The following is a 23,099-nucleotide window of genomic DNA, read 5'->3' as shown; positions in this document are numbered from 1 at the left end:
TGCTGTTCACTCATTATTCTTAACCATTATCGAAAACTTAAGCTATGTATTCAATCTCCTGTTTTGTTTGGTAATTGTTCTGTAAGTTTTGTCCTAATAAAAGGGAGAGAACATAAATAAAAATGATCTGTGTATTAACTGGCCTGTGCTATTAATAAATAAATTTTTAATCTATTCTCATTTATATTTATTGAATTTCAATGATTTTCAATATTTATTACCTGTATGTTGGTCTCGGATTTCTTTTCTGTAATAATCCTCTTTTAGATCATTGGTTTTAAAATTTTAAATATACATAAAATACAAAGAAATCAATATTTATAAGTAGATTTATATAAAGAATAAAACTACTATCAACATAAAAAATATTAAATAACCATTGATTTATTAAACAGACTTAAATTTTTGCTACTAAAAAACATTTTTATTAACACCCTTTTCTTAAGCACGCTAAGTAGTTATCAAAAAGAATCTTATATGACCAGTTATTTGCATAATAGTTTATTGTTACGCTTAACGTGTATTATCCTGCACCAATATTCATTCTTCTGAATAGACTCTAAAAGATTAATTAAAAATCTATAAATTTATAAATTACATAGATATGCAGTTTAAAGCTTCTAGATATACTTGAACATCTCGAAAATACCACATTTTAAACATTCTTTCTATAACTTCTAAAAAACACATTAAAAGATTTATCAGATGTTTACTCTGGTTTGAGCTTAAGAAACGTGTTGAAGGACATAGCAATGTCACTTTGAGTTTTTTAAATAGATTCCCCCCCTTATTTTATATTGCTTATTTTTAAAAATTTAACTTAAGAGCTTTTGAAAACATTATCATTTCTTCATCCGATCCAAACATTTACAAGATATTTTAACTAAAAATTGTCTATTAGTTTGTATTTGACTGAATTAGTGTACATGATTGCTATGTATATACGTGCATAATTATTTCTCTCCATATACTTCCAAAGCAAAATATCTCGCAAATAACTGGATGAAAGGGAAAAAATTAAAATAGGATTTTGAAAAACTCTTGAGATACATAAAATAATATGCAATAAAAAATAGAAGATTATATTAAAAAATTTAAGGTGGTCTTCATATATCTTTAAAAACGCTTCTTAGTCAGACCAGTATACTAATCTAATAGATTTTTAAAAGTGCTTTTTAAAGTCCTATACAAATTTGTTATAAAATGCTTAGGTTTCGATATATCCATAGTTTCTACATTCTTTAAACTACCTGTAAAGGTAATCGTAAAGTTCTTAACAATTATTCTAGAAAATAAAAGCCAAAAATAATACATAATAATTAAGAAAACGTGTTTTCAGAATTATAAATTTACTAATTTACTAGTTCACGTGCTTCAACATTTTTCGAAAAATATATATATATATTTGTATAAATATTGATTAATACGTGGGAACTTCAAAAACCTGTGATTTTTAAAATGAAGAAGACTTAGTTTACAAAAAATTCAATATATACAATTTGTAGATAGTGATTAGCTGAGTATTATCCAAAAAGTTTGACTAAAGTTGATTTAATATGTTAGAGGATACAACTATTAAAAGTTTGACCAAGAAGTGTAATTTTTATACTAATTTTTGTTGATTTTTATGAAATATTTTATTATTTTTATGCAACTTCGAACTGCTGCATTTTAAGGGGAATCTGTATGTCGACATTACAGAGCGAAATCTTGCGCCAAACGAAACAGCCTCATTTCTTAATCGATTTTCACGTTTATGCACCTTTTTGAAAACGCCAGAAGATTATCTAGCGATCTTCGTTGACCGATTTTTCAAAAAATGAAAAACTAAAAAAAAAGTGAAATTTAAAAAATCGGCCAACGAAAATCGCTAGATAATCTTTTGGTGTTTCCAAAAAGGTGCATAAACGTTAAAATCGGTTAAGAAATGAGGCCGTTTCGTTTGGCGCAACATTTCGCTCTGTAATGTCGATATACAGATTCCCCTTAAAAGTAGATAATTGTTATTTATTAAACTATTCGGAAAATATTGGTTTAATCACTCCCTACAAAATATGCGTATCTTGCATTTTTTAAAGTTTAAAAAAAAACATTTAAACTTTAAAAAATATCCATGTTTAATATCTTGATATTTAAAAAAAGTTTTTTCTATGTTTATCGAAAAATGCAGAAGAACGTAAATTAATGAAGTAATTATTCTAAGATTACATTTTTCTAATTATATTATGCATTATATTTGGACATTTTATTGAAAAAAAGGGTGGACTGAAACTTATGATCGTGCTGTATATATGAAACTAACGAAATATTATAAAAATTAAGCAATTGTTATTGAAGCTCAAGATTATCTACTAATGTGCTCGGTAAGTAAATATCTTGAAATTTTTAATAAACATTTGTAAATCCGTTAATTATAAATAAAACAGTAATAATAAATCACGAGACGCAATAGTGTCTCGACGTCGTATAATTATATTAAATATGTCATAACAGTTTCTACATCATATTCCCTTATATCATACTAATTTACAATTTATATTAATTTTATTATTATTTTTTAATTAAAAGCACGGAATTTCAATATTATTTTATATTTAAATAGCGGAATATCGAGTGCTATTGGGTTATTTCACCTTAAAATGAAACATGATTGTATATAATTATATCTATCATCTATTTAAAGTACTTTATAACGAGTTTTAAAACCTAAGGTTTATTTCAAGCTAGATTCTTTGCTCCAAATTCTCATGAAATATTGTACAAAAAAAACTACTATAATTATAATAATAGTATCTATAACGCTCTTCAATATACTAGCATTATGTTGAGGTTCTCCTTGTGCACGTTGTCGCATAGCAAGCTGCTCTATTAAGCGTTGGATATGGTTAAGCTTTTGACTATAATCCAACATTTGACTCTCCATTTCTTTAACTAAACTTATCATTCTGTAAATATACAATAAAAAGAGACACTATTCTTTCTATTCAAATAAGTGACAATTAATTATGTGTGTAGTAAGCTAATTAAATTTACCTCGTATTTGTTTTTCTTCTATTTCCTGTTGACTGACTAGAATCAGAATGTAGCTCAGCAGATGAACTTCCAGAGTCATGCGCTGTTTCAGCAAGAGGTAAATTATTTGATAATTGTCTTTTTGAAGATTTTAATACAGAAAGAGATGAACGGGATTCAGCTTGAAGTAATGGTATCTGTAAAATATATAAAATTTTTGATTCTATAAAATAACAATATTGCTGCCATCCACAATCTGTCAAAAATTTTTTTTGTGTCTACGTGGTTTACAGCTGACAACAGTTCATCCTTTAACTAGAGTCTTTACATGAATATGTGTGCAAAGTAGTACGAAATATTTTCGTAACTTATCTTATATTGAATATATTAAGACTGTTTGAAACATCCAGAAAACTAACATTTTAAACTTAATTTTCTCTCAATACGTGCAATTTTAAAATTGAAAAAAAACAGAAATTTTGTATCTTAATTAAATGCGATTTAGGTCAGTTTAGAGCTCTTGTATCCGCTTGAAATTCAGGACCAGGCTGAATTTTTATTTGTACTTTAAGGTTCCATCGTTCTGCTTATAAAAAAAACATGGTCTTCATTCATATATTAAAATATTTTGTTAAAACAGACATTTTTATATTTCTATATTTCGACTCGTAATATTTTATTACTTGTCTTCTATATTTTTTAAATTTAGGTAATTCAAACATCTGTGCTTTTTCAATGAATAGGCATCACTGTTACGCGAGAATAAGTTAAACCTTCTTTACTAAATTATATTAGTCTAGTAATCCTCAAGTTTATTTAAGTATTATGTGTAACCAATCAAAGCCGATCTGTGCATCGACGAACTAAAACTAATCAAGATGTAGCGATGATTTCTCGTTGGACAGAATGCGGTTGACCTCATCAGCTTTCAAAAACTTTTTTGAACTTATTATTTCGTCCAATTCATTAATGGTTAGGGTACACCAAAAAATGCAAAAATTACTAAAGATAAAATTTAAAACATTATGATTAAGAAGCATTCCTATATTTTAAGTACTTGGGAGCACTTGTCAAAACTTTACACATGCCAAATTATCCATTGCTGTCTCTTGATAGATTGAAAACAGAAAAGTATCTGTAATTGTTACAGATTTCAATAACATTATATTTGTACGTAAAATCCCAAAATTTGGAAAGTGTATCAGCTTTCAATTAAAAATTCTACGAAATTTCCCTATAAGAACTTAAGCATTCGTCATGTATTAATAGTCAGCATGATTACTCTATAAGGCTTCTCAGTTTCTGTCTCTTCACATTTAACAATTTATCATTGTTATGTGTATACTGTAACAAAATTATCGCATTTCGTTTAATATGGGCACTCTTGGAAGTGTGTATTTTAACTATAAAAGTTTAGAAAAATCGACACGTTGCTTTCAAAACTACAACCCTCTAAAATTTAGTGTAATCACGTCCGATTTTTATTAGAGCTACAGCAACAACAGAACGGTCGAGTTTAGCCGAGTTTGCGTCGTTCGCTGTTGGTGATGTCGCGCAAATTACTTATTAGCACAGAGTCAAACAACCGAGGGCCTTGCCGGGATAAACCGAATTTAATTTATAAAAATTTTACAATGATGCTATATAATATATAAATTGGGGAAATTAAATGAACCTGATTTAAAAAAATGCAGTATTTATTAAAACTAAAATGAAGTAATTGTTTCACAAAATACTTAACAATGGATGTAGGCAACACTGAACATACTACTTAACGAAAATCCCGAAAACAAATAAAATTTGAGAACGTAATTGATTCAATTATTATTCATGTGTTAAAAAAATCTTAATTAAAAACTCAAAATCATTGAATCACTAAAACATACAAGTGCTGCCACGTACACCGAGTTTACGAATGAAAGCAAGGTACGTGAGTTCGGTTTAGGCGTTTATGCTTATACGTGCGAATGATTCATTAATTCTTTATCATTACAATTTATAGAATTGTTAATAAAACATTTTTAGTTGTGAATAATAATTGGTTTAATTATTTCTTGGACATATTCGTTTCTAAGGTTTACATTAAGCAAAATGTTTAGGGTAGCCTGCATTTACCGGTTCATATTTGAGAAATAATTGCTAAGTTTTAGATTCAATAAACATTGCATTTCCTTAAGTGAAATTAACTTATTTTCCCCAATTTCCTTATTTCAGCATGTGTATACATTTTTCATAAAAAAAATTCATTGATTCCTGGTGAGATACCTAACTGCTCGTGGTTGCACTATGTTATTTACGTGATTTCACTAACGGTGGACAGCACGAGCTTGGCTAAGCTTGGTCGCTTATTTGTCGCTGCCGCTCTGTGAAAATCTAACGTGAAAACGCTAATTTTTAGAGGGCTGTAATTTCTGTACTAGTGTGTCGATATTTTTTAAACTTCAGGGTGGTCATCAAACACCTTTAGAAGTATCCACATTTAAGGACATGGGATGATTATGTTACATCCTTTATACCTAATATTCACATTACACTGTATATATTAACGGATACGTTTAGTTTGGATTGTTACAAAAAGTTTTTTTTTTAAATATGTATTAAATTAATATACCTGCCCTGGGGCCTCCGCCGATACAATACTACCAGTACGCATTATTGATGTTTTATGTCTAGTTTTCGTGCGTATTATATAGTCGTGTTCGTACTGCACCACATCGTTTCTTGGATCCCAAGGTCGGACATCTGCATGTCGATAAACCCAATTTCCAGTTATGATATCCTGTTAAAACCATACATTATTGAAAAAAAAAAATGTATTCATAATTTATTGTACCTGGACAAAATATTTAGGGATCCATTCATCCCCAGTTAGTTTCCTTTCCTTTGCTCTTTCTCTTTGAGCCTCTTCTAGCTGCGTTTTTGCATCAGTAGCTGCCACTTGATCATCTCGATTAATTGCTTGTGTCACTGGCAACCATAATTTCTGACTCTCCCATTGTCCCTGATGTTCCAGTGGTACTGTATACTTTTTTAATCTTTGCTTTCGTACTTGTGGATTTGGATTAAAAAATACACTTTCTTGCTATAAAATAAAATTAGTTGCATTAGGATCCGATATTGATTATTCATCCTTTAATAATCAAAAATGGATCACTCAAAATGCACCAAGGCATGTATTTGTTTATGTCAATTTTCGTTTGTCTATTTATATTAGTATCATTGGTGTATTTTGGAGGGTCATATTAAAATCTTCAACCCTATGTCAGATTCCGTTTAAATATTTAATATCAGAAATAAAGAACAGTGTTAATCTTATATAATCTAGGCTACATGAAAGTTTAATTCTCAAAAGGATATTTTCGTTGAAAATTTACCCCTGTTCTTTTATCAGCAATCATAATCTGCCCATCCCAATAACCTGATATTGTTGCAAGCGTTTCTTTGCCAAGACGAATCCTACCAACGACTTGATTTAATTGTTCAGCTCCTCCAATAAAAGGCTAATAAAAAATATAAGAATTATTATAATTTTTAATAACACTTAACAGTTTTGAATAATTTTATCTATTTTAATATGCTTTAACCTTTAATTTAAATTCCAGCTCACTGAGATATCCAGTTTTTTCACATATTATGTTCACTTTTCCTCCAAGCTCCATTGACAATGTTCCCATAAGTATACCTTTACAATGCGCATATGGAATTGTCATGGTATAATCTTCACCACGTGGTAACATTGTCAAAATAGCTACACCATCCAAAACAGCTGATGTGGAATTCCCTACAGATTATAAACCAGCATAGTTAATAAGGATCGTAATTAGATGGTGATTTAAGTTTAGTCAATGCTTAAATCAATTTAAAAGTACCATAGAATTTAGATTTAGCAAGAATTGTGGCCCCTATAGTAAATCCATCTTGCCTATTTGTTACATAAAATCCTGAAATTGGAGGATGGTGAGATACCTAAAATGATATTTTCAATTTCTTTTACTAGTCCAAGGGAGACGAAGTTCATTTAATTGATAATTATGCCAATAGTTTTATTACCTGTTCTGCTAAATAGAATGTTCTTGAACCATTAGGATGCTGCCAATAGCAGCGGAATGTTTCCCCAAGAAGTGGGTTATAAGGTTTTTTTAATCCTTGTGGTTTTTTATAAAATCCAGATAAGTACCACTTCACCACCCCCTTCATACGTGTAAATGCATCATCTTCCAAGACAGCACTGTAATTACAATCACATTATTAATTAAAAAAAAATAATATAAAAAATACCTTTGTAAATACATTGCAATAGATATAACAATTAAATTGCTATTTCAATTACTTTGATAGCAAGTCAGCATGATAATAGGAATCCGCTAATTTTTCTAAGAATGATCGTGGCTCAAGAATGAAAGTTGGAAGTACAACTTTCGAGAGGTCCATTCCTGGACGGACTTGTTTCATCAAAAACCATATTAACGATTTTTGTTCTTCTTGGAGTTCTGTCACGACTTCTCCTGCCTAAAGTATAATAATTAATGTACATTAGGTAATATACAATGTGTAACAAAATGACTGACCCTTTTCAAAGCTGTGCTCGGGGAGGGGGGCTAAGGTAGACAGAGTGCATGTGTAAAATTGCATTCAAATCGATGCAGGGATTGGAAACTTGTTCACGTTTTAAAGTAACCCATTTTTATGCTTCTCAAACGGCTCTAGTATTAAAATTAGCAGCAGAGAAAGGAAGAAAGAGATGACACATGAAAAGTGAAAATTGATTGTGTATGTAAAGCTGGATTAGTGTTTATTTAACTTGATTACATTTATTTCAGACTTAAACAAAGAACTGACTCTGTGTTAGTAGAACTAACAATTATATTTTTATCTATAAAAAAATATATTAAAAATTAAAATTTATGCAATGAAAGTTATTTTTAATGCTGTCAGTTTGATTGACAAAAAAATATTAACTCTTTGGATACCGAATTAACTTCCACTTTAAATTCCGAGGTAAAAGTTGGTATTCTTATATATTTGTTTTTGTTTTGGGACGTTATATACGAATTTGAAATCGAAATAGGTAAATCTTAAATGTAGAATCTGTAAAATAACGATCGTCAAATAAAAAGTGATGTTTTAAGCAGAATAATATCGTACATATTTTTGAGGTTGCTTATTACTAATTTAGTTTTATATTGTATATAAATTTAATAACTAATTGAATTTATACAATTTATTTATGATTTTTTATTGCTAATATGTCAACCCTGCTACTATAAATTATCAATAAAATTGTCTGTAAATCCTTTTATCTTTTATTAAATAAATAATAATTTCTGTGCATTCGTATTTCTAATACATAATATGCAGAATTCAATATAGTTGTCTAATCGTGAGTTCGGGGACCTGCACTAGTGCACACCGAGTGCATCTCTTTCTATTTTTTTTATTAATGTGAAAGCAGAAGATAGAGATATACTCAGTTCACACATTAATACAAGCACCCGAATTCACGATAAAACAATTATTACTTCCAAAGAAAAAAAGGTATAAATGTTAAAAATAGCTTTATAACAAATTTTTTTATTAAAAAAAAACTCGAAACTGCAAAAAAATATTATAAAAAATATTTACATTCCATTAATGTCAATATGATCCAAAAGATATTTTTATATCTTGTTGCGTTGTGTATAATAACAAAACATTGTTTTTAAATATTAACAATTTTGTTGAACTAAATTAAAGATCGCACACCAAAAGATTAAATTATTATCGTTATATTTAATTAAGTTCTGAAAAGGTTAAAGAGTCCGTTAAATTACTATTACAAAAGAAAAGGAAAATTATTGAATTGTTATATAGGTTTTGCTCTTTTATATTTATAAGTAATTTTAATGCGTTCTCTTCAACAATAAAAAAATGCAATAAAAATAGATCTTATTCTTATGTGTTAAAAATAAAAATCCTTTTCTAAGTGTAATTTTTTCAATCAACGTGACAGCATTACTAATAGCTTTCAATACGTAAAAATTATTCAATTTTATTATAGACAAGAATATAATTGTTCAAATTTATTAAGAATCACACTGGCTTTTTAAATTAGAACTGAATTTAAAATTCAAGTTAAATAACTAGGGAATGTATCCTTTACACGAGTAATTTTTCGCAGGCCCTTCATTAATTTTTTCTTAATCTTCTTCACCTTTAATTTTAAAACCAGAGTCCTTTAAGAATAATAAAAAGAAAGTAATTTGATGTCATGAATATAACTTTTAATTCCCTGCATCGATTTTAATTAAATCTTAAGCCTGAATTAAGCCCCCTCTCTTTAATAAAATAATTTCAAGACAAAGCAGTCGTTTTTTGAGATACACCCTGTACATTAGTTGATTAATCTTTAGACTACCGGCAATTTTCCATAAAAATAATGGTTCTTTTTTCTCAAAGATTTGTCAATATAAATAACATATGTAGTTAATACATTATCGAGATTACTACAAAGCCACTATATTAGCTTTACCAGCAGAGTAAAGGTTAAATAAGTTCCTTCCAATTTTATATTAAAGCTTAATTATTTTAAATTAGGCACAAAAATAAAATTTTAGCTTCTCTTGATAACATACAAAGACACTAATTTTTCAGTTGGAAGAATCTCTGAAAAAAAACCATTAGAAAATTCAAAATCATGTATATCAAGATTGCATAAACTAAATCAATCATTCTTGATCTCATTAAAATCTTAAAACATATCATAATATAATGTTTACATAAATTCTATTTTAATGAATCATTCGAAAAAGAACTTCAAACAAATTTATCGTGTTCAGGACAAGATAATTTGATGCAAAAATATTTGCCCATTTTTCCTTTTACTTACTTCATATCGTAATCGTAAAACTACATTGTTGTTTGATGCAGTTCTCAATCAGTTTAAAGTTAAATTAAAATTTTATGTAGATAAGTTATAAAAACTCACTGATCCAAGCACTTCATTTTCATTGGAAACGTATGGTGTTTCATTGATAACTTCAGATTGCTCCTCTTTAGTAGAAACGTCAGATTCTGAGTCTGATGCACTAATTTCAGCATCTACGGTAGCTCCATTATCCTGCTGACTGATGTCTTCCAAGTCTGTGTGTAAGGAGCATAGGGTGCAGCGTTACTTGATGGGTACGTTGATATTCTAATTAATGCAGAGGGAATAGTCATACGACGTGCAGGGGATAGAGAAAATAAAGATAGAAAAATCAGGTTTTATAGCTTTTTCATTGAAAAACAAAAAAGATATAATAGATTAAATTTTAATAGTACGAGATGTGAGGAATTAGTATGAAGTAATTTTTCCTAACGAGCAACAGTATGATAAAGTTGCTGAAAGATTGTTATTAGTGTTGATGTAAAACCACTTTAGTGTAATAAATATTAGTTTGATTACTGGATTGATCAAGGAAAGGACAATAAACGTCCTTAAAGAATTATTGATGTTTTAAAATCATTAATTTTTTACTCTTTTGGATGACTTTAATGTCACAGTAAACATTAGGAAAGGTGGCTATGTGTAAAACAATATTTTTAAAGGGGAAACATTTCCCGTTGTATTCAGACTACTTAGAATATACAACAGGTCCTATTTTTTTTCAATAAAAAGTGACTATATCTAATAATACATAATAATATGATTTTTTATGGTACATGTTGATATTTTGTATAGGAAAATGCTATTAAATAGTTTAAGAATAAGTATAGATGACCATTTTTGCAGCTATACACCTCAATTATTAATCGAGTGACAGTATAATTGTTATTCATATTTTTTAAGTTAGTTATGTAATTTATATATTTTAGGGCTAAATAAATTATTTTCGTTATAATTCCCGGCTAATAAATTACAAAAATTGAATCGGTGTAATGGAGATGAAAGTATCGTTTACTCTTGAGACTTTCATGCTGATTGAAGAAATTACGATGTAAAAAACTGATTCAGAAAACAACTGACAATAACGAACATTCGATCTTTTGATAGAAGTGAAGCAAGATCAGGGGGAGGGAGGAAGGATAATAGTCAATTAATTTCGAAAAACGTGTGTCAGGTTTCTTCAATCTAGTAATTGCTTCTCTCTCGCTTTCCCCTTTCCCTGTTTCTTCAACTTACTTCAATCTTGTTGAAATGATTAGTGTTCTTAGAAAACATTCGTTAATAGTAATTTTACTAATTTAAAAGCACCTGAAAGTGATAGTACAGAATGTGGCAGGAAAGTTTGTCAAATCTTTGACAGGAAGCAGTGAGATAACTATTGTATTGCCAAGTTACATTTTCTGTACGATCAATTTATTTGTATTAAATCATTCTTCAATAGTAAAAATATGCTTTCATACATTAACTATTATAGAGTTATTAACACATTGCCATCGGGCGATTTTTGCTCAAACTTGTCTATAAATCGGGATATTTTTAATGAAATCAAACTATTTCGGTGTGTGAATTAAAACTGCGGTTATTATTTGTCTAATTAATATATTGTATAAAATAATACGTTTATACTTTTTTTTAATTGGGACAATATTACTATCTGAATCGTCTTTAAATTCGTTATCTGTACTTCCACAATCACTGGGTACTTCTGATAAATCATTATACATTTCACTTTCAATATTATCATCCATATCCATTATGGTAAAAAATAGAACTAAAATAAATGCTTAAAAATTACCAGCAAAGTGCACAAACGACGTACGTAATTTTTTTAAAAGCGAGACATCTCGTTTCCCGATGTCAACGTAATTTTTTTAAAAACGAGAAATCTCGTTTCCCGATCGCAATGTGTTAATGCGTCCCTTAATTGTTACCTTCTTCAATCAGTTTAATAGCATTAAGAGTAATACGATACTTTCGTTTTCACAACGTCGATTTAAGTTTGTAATAAATACACAATTACTGAGAGTAATTTAATTTTTCTATTTTATTAGTTCATAATTGTAATAAAAATGTTTCATTTAATCCTTCAATAAATAACAAACGCACTGTCACACGATCGACAATTATTCTTTCTTTCACAGGTCGTTCGTCATCTGTTTCTCCACTGTCTCTCCATTACTTATTATGACATTAAAGTCGTTTTGAAAGTATCAAAAAATAGTGATTTTGAAACATACATTTCTTGTTGTTCTACTTTTACAAATGAAATTTTTCTTAATTTTCTATCTTACAGAAATACAGTCTTCTATTGTTACGTGAGACACACTGTATATCAACTACTAAAGAATAACAGGATTTTCAAACAATAAATAGATTTATTTTTGTTATACTGTAAAAATAATAATAAAACTTATTAGAGAACATATTAAGCGTTAAGAAGCAATTTAATATTAAAAAGCTTAATATAGTTTTAATAAATCGATCTTAAGAAATTATAGGATTAAATCGTGCTATGTGGGGGGGTTTTTAACGGGGGATCCCTCATACTAAATTTGCAAAGTGTAAACCAGAAATGTGTTTGAATATTTCGTCATTATTTAACGTCCATATCTTAAATCATTATAAAATTATAGTGACGTTGTAAGCTGATGTATATAGTAAAATAACTACATTTAAAAAAAAGATGAGCATTCTTTTTAGGTAATTATGTGTGCCTAATATAATTTTGTTATTTTCCTTTTTCAGGAAATATAGTCATTTTATTTCTCTGTAATATCAATATGAGAGATGCCGTTAAAAGCCTGGGATAAGAAGACATACATCGGCTTACCATGATCATTAAAATGTTTTTCGTAATCAGCTTCACTCCATTGTGTTTCATGAGTTGTTGTTGAATCGTGTTGTATAGATCGAGGTATTGCACTCGTTGAACGAACAATTAAAGATGAACACCTTAGAGAAAGTTCTAAGGCATCTAGCCAGCATTTTCCAGCTGCTTGCGATGGTGCTCTAAAGATTAAATAAGATGTAGGTAATGGCTGCACAACAGCACCTATAATCATATGCAAATATTACCCAAAGTTTTAATTACGATTAACATAATATTTATGTTCTTTAAAAACATAAAAATCATGATTTTTCACAAAATGTTTGTTAGATTACAATGGTCAACGAAGGATTCTTTTACAATGCAAGCAGTTATTTCTTATAAATTTTATTTTACTGAACCCAAAATTAGGAGAAGAATGATTTCAATAGGTCAGCATTTTCAAATATTTAAGTGTAAATAGTTAAAACATTGTATTCTATGTAAATTCAAGAGATGATGAAGATAGAACAATATTTTGTAATTAACTCTTGGTGAATGCTTTATATAGTACTTTTCTTAATTTTTCGAATACACTGTCGATTTCTATCGTACGATTTTTTTTTTACTGAAGTATACAGTCATCAAATGTTAATTAAAAAATGTTATTACTTAAAAGGAAATGACGAGAAATGTACCACACCGATTTTAACGTAACTTCGCAATGAAGTACTTTATACCAATCTAAAACAAATAAGTTATAAAGGCGATCATTGAATTTTAAAGGGCCAAATCTTAACCCCTATAATTTCTTAATTTTTCCTTTATGGCCAATAACTTTTGAACTATATAAACTAGAGAGATATAAAATATCATTGTTTTCCGATTTGCTACCAATAAAGAACGGGATAAGGTCCCTCTACAATTTTAGAAATTCAGGGGGTTGTTTTGACCCTTAAAAATTCAATGGCTGCCCTTAAAATTTAAACATTTGTCTCAGGCTAATACAAATTACTTTCCTGTAAAGCTGCATTTAAAATCAATGGGGTGTATCTCTCGACATTTTTCTTTGTTAGACATGACCTTTTGAAATCAATGAAAAAAATCCTATTTTACTATTTAAACTTAAATATTTTAAAATTCTGACGTGATAAAGAAATTCCGCTCCCGTATTTGAGTTCAGTTCACCAAGTTCCATTGGAAGACAATAAAAATTCTATAGAGGAAAATATCCTTAATTTGGTTGACCAATGTTACTCATAGTTAAATAATCATAATTAACCAATTGCTTCTTTTTCAGGTCCTCGTGGAGCCCAAATAGATTGTTCGAGAGGGTGAAAGAGCTTGAAGCAAAAACCATCTTTCTTGCTAGGTCTTTCAATAACTTGACACGTGTTAAGTAATACAGTCCCAACCCAGTGGTTGCTCTATAAATGGTGTCGTTGTTAAAATACAATGATATTATGTACAAAGTAAGCAAATAAAGAAAAAAAGATTACCTTTGTCTTGGGACTTTTGTATAACAAGAGTAAGCCAGGTTTTAATATGCACCATAATTTTGTCCAACTTTTTAAAGTTCCTCGGACTTTGAGCCAATCACTCATAACAATTACTGTTGGATCTTTGAAGGAGCTTAATAATTCATCAGCAACTCGTTTTTTCTCCATTCTATAATTTTTTCTCTGAGCTTTATAAGATTCCTTTCGCGTCAGCTTGGATAATTCCATTGACTAGAAATAATTAGAAAGGTAAATAATGAATATATTTATAAATATATATATATTATACATTTACCTTTTCTAATGTACTATCACTTTTTAAATTAGTGTCACTCATTACTGAAAGTCCTACAATAAATATTAAAAAAATGAGAAATTATAAATAATTATCAACATAACAAGAGGATTATGGTACATTATAAAGATAATGAAGTAAGTTAATAAGAGTATCCTCAAGATTCCCTAACGTTACAAATGAGTTAAAGTTACTTGTAAGTCGATTTTTTTTTCTTTTAGTTAACTTTATGCTGTACCATAAAAGTCAATTTTCACTCAACTTCTGGACAACAACTGAAAAGTTGACTTTACCCACGTAAACACAACGGTGATAATTACGTCTCATTAACGTCAATCTTATGTGGATTTTGTAAGAATAATCTGTCACGACATTTAAATTTCACATTAACGCGATCTTTTCTAACGTCACGTTTGTCGTAACACTCTAACTTTATTTTTACAACGTGTTACAGCGACGTCAGTTTTTTAACTTGGTTAAGACATTATATTTAGTAACATAATTTTTTATATCGTATCTTAGTCAATATAGCAACATATTTTCAATGCTAATATTTCAAGTAATTTTAATATAATAATTGGTAATTTTTGCAACAATTTACAAAACTCAGACCACAAATATAATAAAGTAGTTATTCATAACATTATTTTAATTACGTTGCAGGCGCAGTGTCGTTCTCTGATTAAGATTAGAAAAAAAACTATGTTCATAAAACTAATAGAAAACAGATCTAATAAAGTTGTTTATACTTTCAAAAATGTTTCAAATACTTCAGATAATATTAGCAGAAGAATTCTGAAAATAAAAAGTGGTCATCATTTCCTCTTGAATAAAACGCAAAATCAAAATATGCAAAACTTAGTTTTTGTATAAAGAATGATACTATCTTTTATTCCATAAATAAGAGCATAATTTTTGCATTACATATTCTTATACCTTATTTCAAAAGCTTTCACAGCATTATATAAATAAATAATTTAATTTAGATATTCGCGAGATAATTCAACAGAGTCGTTAATTTTACTGAAGCAGTATACGTGGTAGCCACGCATTTTTATATATGCATTCACTCACACACATTAAATTCTAAAACCAAATATTTATTCAACCCCTGAATCAAATGGTTTATTAAATTTTGCTTTGTCCAGCGGAAAAGCACCACTAATTTCTGACAATTTCTACTCCTTCCACGCGCGTATTGACTCTGATTGGTTGCATAACTGTTGATCAAGTTGTTTGATTGTCATATACTAGATTAATTGATTGGCAAAACTTGGTTCACCTACGCGAAACTATGATGCTCTTTTGGTGGACAAAGTACAGTATTTTAAAAAGTCTTTAAAATCAACTATAAGCATATGCAATAAAAAAAGTCTTCTCAAATAAAAAATGAAAGACAATTTTATTTTTTTGTATAAAAAAAATCATATTTTATTTGGTAATATTTGATTATTATTTTTTATATGATGATTTTCTAATATTAACAGAAAATATCTGAATAATTATAGCGACTAGTACAGTTAATAACAAGTAGTTTACAAAAATTAAATATTTTTTATCATTTCGAAAAACCTAATTAAAATCCAAAATTTGCCAATTAGTACCAATTATTAATTTATTACCGTTTATTGAATTCACGAGATATTCAATTCAAATGTTTGAGGTAAATATATAGAGAGATGTATACGAGAGAGAGAAAAATATTTCAGAGCAAAAGTGTACAGTTGCAAGAAGGACAGATGACGCAAATATGAAATTAACCTTCACTGACCTATTGGAATATGTATGAAGGTCATCGACGTTTTTTTTAACGAAGCCATATATTTATTCTTGCATGTCCTGTAGTTTATTTTGAAAAATTTCCAAGATTAATTAAGACGATTTCGAGTTATTAAGGGGAAGGTGTATACCGACATTACAGAGAGAAGTTTAATAATTTTGTTGTCTTATCCTAAAGATACTTCTATGAGAATTTAAAAGCTATTGTTGATATTGACATCGATCTTCGAATAACATTGCTGTTTGATGATAAATATCTCAGGTAAAGTGTTCTGTAATGTCGGTATCCACCTTCCTCTTAAATTTTGAAGAAACGTAATAAATGGCTTTACAGTTATCCAAAATTATATTGTGTAAAATTGGTTCGCGGACTTGTCGACAAGGTAGTATAAAAATTTAGAAGAGAAAGTACGGTGTGAAGTTAACTGAAAAACAACAAATCAATTTTTTACACTGTTACGTAGCATAAAGCTATATTATTTTCGAAAACATTAGGAAAAGTTACTAGAATATGTAAGAAAAATAGTGGTTTCTAATTTAAAAAATAATTATAACCTTCATATGATCTTCGAAAGGTCAGTCAAGGCTCACCTTTATTTTCATTATTCACTTCCTTGAAAGCTTATAACTGTCATCGAAAATAATTTTCATTTGGTTTATTCTTCGATAAATTTGATCCAAACGATTAATATGAGACACGTGGCATAAGTGAATGCAAAAATTAACATTTTTATAAAAAAAAAAGGACCTTTAAATTGAGTTTGTATGCTAAATTATTGAAGTTACGTACAATTGATTTACATATTTGATCACGAGCTTCGTAAAAAAAGTTGTATGTAGATTAGCATTATGAACAAGGAGTTAGTATGCATATATCATATGGCTCAATTACCCAAGACACGAGTCCCATCAATATGAAAATTGTTATTGATTTTCATTATTATAAAGAAATTACGGTTGCTTGTATCAGTAAAGAATTAGTTGTAAATATAATAGTAAATTATTAAGTTGATTTTCAGGAAATCCTAATAAATAAAATAAAATACCACTTTTTTGATATTATTTTAACAACAAGGTGTTTGTGACGTTAATGTGACGTGTATTAAACGTCATTGCTACGTAACTTTCAACATGAAAGGCGATATCACCTCTGCGATGTTCGCATTACTTCCACGTCACTGTGACGTTCCGTATCACGTGCGTGGGTACGTACATAAAAATTTTTGAATAAAAAGAAATATTTAAAAATTTTTTTTGGTAAGTTATAGTATATCCTATAGAAAAAGCAAAAGGGAACATTAATGTAACAAGTTTGTTAGAATATGAAATAGAAGCTGAATGTGTAGGTTCTCAAATAAAGAATATTCATATCCAAACTATTAAAATGACAATTTTTTATACATTTCTTAGGCAAAACAGTTCCAATTAATTTGCTCTTAAGAAGCTTTAAGCATGTTAATAAACGATATTACTAAAAATGTAACAGAAGCAATTAATAACTATTGAGTTATTGCAAGATATAATTTTACCGTAACTTAGTTGGACATATTTTTTAATACCTGGAGAAAGTGGAGCTGGAGCAACTGAGATATTAACACTCGATGTAAGAGATTCAGTTGAGGGAAGCTTAGATAATGGCGTGGATATATGAATGCTGCTTCTTTGAAGATGTTGATCCACTGGTTCTACATATTTAGCACAATTTCAATAACTTGGTATATCTCTTTTAGGAAAACAAATATTTTGTCTTGTAAAAAAATGGCATCAGATTTTCCATATGTATAGAGCACAAACCATAGATACGTTAGTGTAGTGTTTGTTTAACCCCTTTTTATTTTGTAAAAGAAGTAAAAATTGCAATAACACATAGTTATTTACAGTAGCCCTTAAAGTCAGTCAAACAATACTAAAATAACTAACATGCAGCGATAAACATGCAAAGTTGCAAAATGCAATTTAATTATTAATAGTTAAAAATATAATATTCAATAGATGTGTGTTGATATATATATATATATATATATATATACCATGTGTATTAACACCAAACCTACACGTGTCATTCATATACATGTGTTTACATTAAACCTTTAGAAGATGGGGATTTTTCCATTTAAATTGATCTTTTGTGTTATCGAAAATATACCCATATATGGAAGTATACCTTGCGTGGTATAAACCGAGTTTGTGGATGGCCTTAACAGTGGTTAGACCCGTCCTCTAAAGGTTAAAAACAGTTACTTGATCCTGGAATGGTACCTTTACTGTTAAAAATACATTTTTTTGAGAGATATTAAAATTGTATAATCAAAATTAATTGTAATATTTTAAGGTAATTATATTTATTTTTATCTATATTAACTAAACATATAATTAACACGTTAATTACATTAACACGTTAATTACATTAACAATAAATAAAAAATCTAAATCTTAAATTATCAAGTAAAAATAATTCAATAGAATTATAATACCAGAGTAAGACTCAAATATTCATGTCTGAGAAATGTAAGGCTGTGTTCCATTCTACCGTCAATCCTTTAAAATATACCGGGTGTCCCAGAACATATATATCATCCAAATATCTTGAGAGCAGAGCACGTGGAAATATTTTAAATAATATTTGTAGGACTTTCTCGGAATTGTATTTAAAGGCGCGCCATAAATATGACCTTGAACCGTGTTGTTTAAGCAACGCGAAGGTCGCATTATATTACAGTCTAACCCACTCCTATATGCAATTTCATTTCGAAATATCTCGCAAAAGACAATGAAAATAAAAAATATAGGAATAGTTTTTTAAATATCAATATATCTCCTAAAGAATGTACAACAAAAAATATAAGGTTGCATTAGAAGAATAGAACGATATTTGTAGGACCTTAATAATGCAACTCAAGGTCATGCATATGGTACCCTCAAATGTATAATTCAGAGCGCTACACAGTTTTTATCTAAAATTTTTGTTTACTTCTTGTTCTGTTTCTAAGAAACTCAAATATATATATAATAATGGTCTGGGATATCTGAAATACTTATACAGGGTGTCCCATTTTAATTTAGTGACAAAAATATCTGGAAAACTAATGATTCTATAGGAAAAAAATGTAAGACTAAAATTGTTTGACCTGGAGAGTGATGATGGTACATTTGTGAAATGATCTTGAAACGTCATTTCAACGCTACATGAAGGCTACCTTGACAGTTTTATATATGGAGCACCTTGTATATCTTTATATATTCTTATAGCTGATCTAGAGAGAGAGAGTTTTTCAAGCCACTTTTCAATTTATTATTTCGCCCAGCGGCTTATGAAACATTCCGACTTGAAATTGCACAGAAGTGTGGGTTTTCCAAAAGTAGTGCGTGTGTGTGATAACTATACGTATACGTGTCTAGCTGATTTTCTACTTACAAATTTAAGTTGAAATATTTCGTAAACGACTAAACAAAATAATAAATTAAAACGAATTTTGAAAAAACCTTTGACAAAATCTACCAAAAATTTATATACAAACGCACGAGATGTTTCATTGTAAAAAATTCAGTAGTCTTTGTATAGCATTCAAATGATGCTCCAAGGTCAATTCAAGGATACTGTCTTATATCTTTCTCAAAGTTATACAACTTTTGTTTAACATTTTTTTTCGTTCAGAATCATTAGTTTCGAGATATTTTAATGTTTATGTTAAAATGAGACACCCGGTATAATTTAAGCATTTTATTCGTAGCTCAGAATACGGTCTAAGACTAACGTGAGTAAAGAAAAGAAAAACAACTTCATAATAGAGCACTGTTTAAACAATTTAATGCAGCATAGCGTATGACTGTATACCCATGTACTTATTGATTTTAATTTTTATAAATTGACAGTTGCACACCAAGCACCAATTCACATTAATCCTGTTGCAGTGTACTAGAAAAAAAGTTATTTACTAATAGTGTGTGAAATTCTTTTTCTCGAAATTTCAACGTAAATAGAGTATATTTGTTTTAAGGACAGCTGCAGTCAACTTATATAGTCTTTGGCATAAAAACTTTTATGTACGATTACATTAGCTTTCGATGCATTTACGAATGTTTTTGTAAACAATGTGTTGCGAAGTATTCGTATTTCATTAACCATACAATATAACTTTGATAAACTAAACTTTTAATAATTATCTAATGATATATATGCCAAAAAATTAAAAAAAAAATATATGCTAACGAAAAAAAGGAAAACTAAGAAATTAAAATCCGTTGCGTCCATGATTCTTGGCTTGGACGTCGATAAAAAGCGGGGAAATTAATTATAAATAAATAAATAACAAATGTATCTAACTGGTACCCGCCGTATTTGATGGATTATCTTGAATTTTAACATTCTAAAATCGTACTCAAATTCGTCTAATTCAAAATAGAAATAAAAGATAAATCGTTCGTTTTCAATGCGCGACTAAATGCGTTACAGACTAGTAACACAACAATTTTCCGCAACTATAGTCGTTCTACAAAACAAAGGGATTAGTCTACCTTATTAGGAGATATTGAATTCTTATTGCCAAGGATATTTTTAAAAGAATAATATCTACTTTGTCCACCTAGTATTTACAAAATTACTAATGATTAACATGTTTATAAGCTGAAAGTATGATTAGATATGTAAATTGTTTATATGAAATTTTGATACACTTTTTATTTGTTTCAATTAAATTTATGAATATTCCTTAAGTTGTAATAAAAACATACATTAATTAAAGTTTAAACCACTTATGAACATTTTAATGACTAGAAACTTATTAGTAGATATTGGAGCAATGATTGCTTGTAAAGCCACTCAGCAAAGTTTAGTAAACTGACCAATCATGGTACATTTTATATTTGGCGCTATATTACTTGAATACAACCAATTTTACCTTTTTCTTAATTAAAGTTACTAATAAATATAAAAAATTTTAATAATTAAAACAAAAATGTATTTCCAAAATATTGTGGTTCTCTACAGGTCAAGCTAAATTACAATAAGGGCATTATAATAAGTTAATATTAACCTACAGATTCTTTTGTTAATACTAGTAGTAATTTTGTATAGATCAGTTATTAAGGTTGACTATAATGATATATTGCTCACTGACAGATACATGCAAAACACTACATCTATATAATTAAAGTTTATGAGGGTTATTATGTCATGAGTATAGAATAGGAAAAACAATGTGATGTAATCGATAGCTGGACAAGAAATGTTAAGTTTTTGGATTATTAATATGATTATCATATCACTAAATATATTTACTTTCCTAGGCAACAAAATTTACTCATGCACATTTGTATATATATTTTATCATGCATGTTTAACTAATGGTTGTTATGTAATACCCTTGTAGTTTAGATAATAAAAATTTGTCAGGATGTGAGTTACATAATATAAACTATCGCACATCAATAAATTTTCTGTATAATTTTTAGTCATACATGATAGAAACTGTTATTCTCCTTTAAACTATTAATATTTAAGTACTCACGGCTATTAGGAGAACGACTAAGATTTGTTGATGTCATTATTTTGAGGGATTCAACTGAGCTTCCTACAGGCACCGGCTGAGGTTCTGTCTGAATCTGATGATCTCCAGTAGGAATAACAATCGGTTGAGAGCTCATTTTGACTCTAGGATCATAATGACTAAAATTTATCCTGGTCAATTTAAAATAAACCTTATGTACCTTGAAGGTAAAACTTTACTCTCAATAGAATAAAATATCAATAAATGCAGAGAAGCATTAACAAAAGCTGTCTATGATAAAAAATTAACTTGACAAAGACAAGGTAATTATTAAAAAATTCTGGTAAGGAACCAGTAGGTTTTATATATATTAATGTTTTTAATAAAGTTGGTGTAAGCTTACCAAGATATTAATGATTGTTAATGAAACATTTACTCTAACAGAAGACATTAATAAAGATTAAAAGTAAACAAAGCCGAATTATTCGTCTTATCCGCATTGACATACTGCTATATCCAATTCTGCTAGAAACTTGTCACGTTTCCAGTCTTCGTTCTACAGAATGTAATTTGCAATTATTATAGAAAACATCGCCAGTTTACCTTTTTGTTTTATCAATAGAAAGAACTGGAGCGTAGATTGCAGATCAGTAATAAAATAAATAAAATATCAGTTCAGCTCATACTAAAGATAACTGCACTTCTTCCCATGGTAGATAAAATATTTGAAGCTATATATAAACACCGCAACTCTGCCGTAATGTGCCAAATTGAATCGTCGACCTTTCAGCTACAGTGCATATTTAACTATAGAAAATTGGTTATGTAGATAAGGAATGGTGTGAAGTTAGTTGAAAGTCGACGATTCTATTGTGAGGGAGGGGGGTAGCTGTCACAGCATTTGCGATTCTTGGCCACTAGGTGGCGCCACCGTGGCATTATCTATCATTCCAAGGACGTAACACGTAACTTTCCGCAGTGATGTCACTTACGAAGAAAAAACACCACACCACCCTAGACTGATCTTAATCTAGTGAAGAGGCTTTAGCAAGTGATAAATCGGATCAGGATCAGTGGAATAAGTCAGGGCTTATTCAGAAAGAATAGTTAGACAGACTAGTCTGACCACCTTTTGATTCCTTTTCCTAAGGTGAGTCATTTTATTTTAATTAAACAAAGGATATGGCGAGATTTAATTTTCAGATGAAAATTTATTACGCTAATAAAATATTAGTCGAGTATTATAACTGTAAGTTAAGAAAAAATGCTTTAACTGCGTCAGTTTAATTTTGTTATAAGTAAATACTCTTGGACAGCA

At 28.9% G+C, this 23,099-nt stretch overlaps 1 protein-coding gene across 3 annotated transcripts; it reads right to left on the bottom strand.

Annotated features, from left to right (window-relative positions):
- Positions 1–402: 402 nt before the first annotated feature.
- Positions 403–22,565, bottom strand: Orp8 (Oxysterol-binding protein-related protein 8). Of its 3 annotated transcripts, XM_066740637.1 has the most exons (17): positions 22,385–22,565; positions 21,803–21,945; positions 17,855–17,980; positions 14,517–14,569; positions 14,222–14,452; positions 14,005–14,149; positions 12,747–12,968; positions 9,977–10,131; positions 7,343–7,521; positions 7,063–7,240; positions 6,882–6,978; positions 6,597–6,793; positions 6,387–6,512; positions 5,846–6,094; positions 5,624–5,791; positions 3,034–3,209; positions 403–2,945 (listed from the first exon to the last, which is right to left on the bottom strand). In XM_066740637.1, exons 2-17 carry the CDS (start codon positions 21,936–21,938, stop codon positions 2,714–2,716), a joined length of 2,670 nt encoding a protein of 889 aa, XP_066596734.1. In that variant the 5' UTR covers positions 21,939–21,945; positions 22,385–22,565; the 3' UTR covers positions 403–2,713. The 3 variants fall into 3 exon arrangements, with proteins under 3 accessions (XP_066596734.1, XP_066596735.1, XP_066596736.1); XM_066740638.1 differs by lacking the exon at positions 17,855–17,980; XM_066740639.1 differs by lacking the exons at positions 17,855–17,980; positions 21,803–21,945; positions 22,385–22,565 and adding an exon at positions 14,711–15,120.
- Between the last annotated feature and the right edge of the window lie 534 nt (positions 22,566–23,099).

The sequence above is a fragment of the Prorops nasuta genome, unplaced genomic scaffold, assembly GCF_024137725.1.
Source record: "Prorops nasuta isolate Cenicafe-Biocafe unplaced genomic scaffold, Cenicafe_Pnas_1.2 PNAS00024, whole genome shotgun sequence".
Taxonomy (NCBI): Eukaryota; Metazoa; Arthropoda; class Insecta; order Hymenoptera; family Bethylidae; genus Prorops; species Prorops nasuta.
This window is presented reverse-complemented; position numbering and strand designations above follow the sequence as displayed.

Bases quoted from the DNA above. Each gene is read 5' to 3' on its own strand.
- Orp8 (XM_066740637.1), bottom strand. From the start codon at position 21,938: ATGAGCTCTCAACCGATTGTTATTCCTACTGGAGATCATCAGATTCAG. The intron at 6,979-7,062 runs GTAATAAAACTA...ATATCATTTTAG, and splicing joins CATTCTATTTAGCAGAACAG to GTATCTCACCATCCTCCAAT. The intron at 5,792-5,845 runs GTACAATAAATT...TGGTTTTAACAG, and splicing joins TCCCTAAATATTTTGTCCAG to GATATCATAACTGGAAATTG.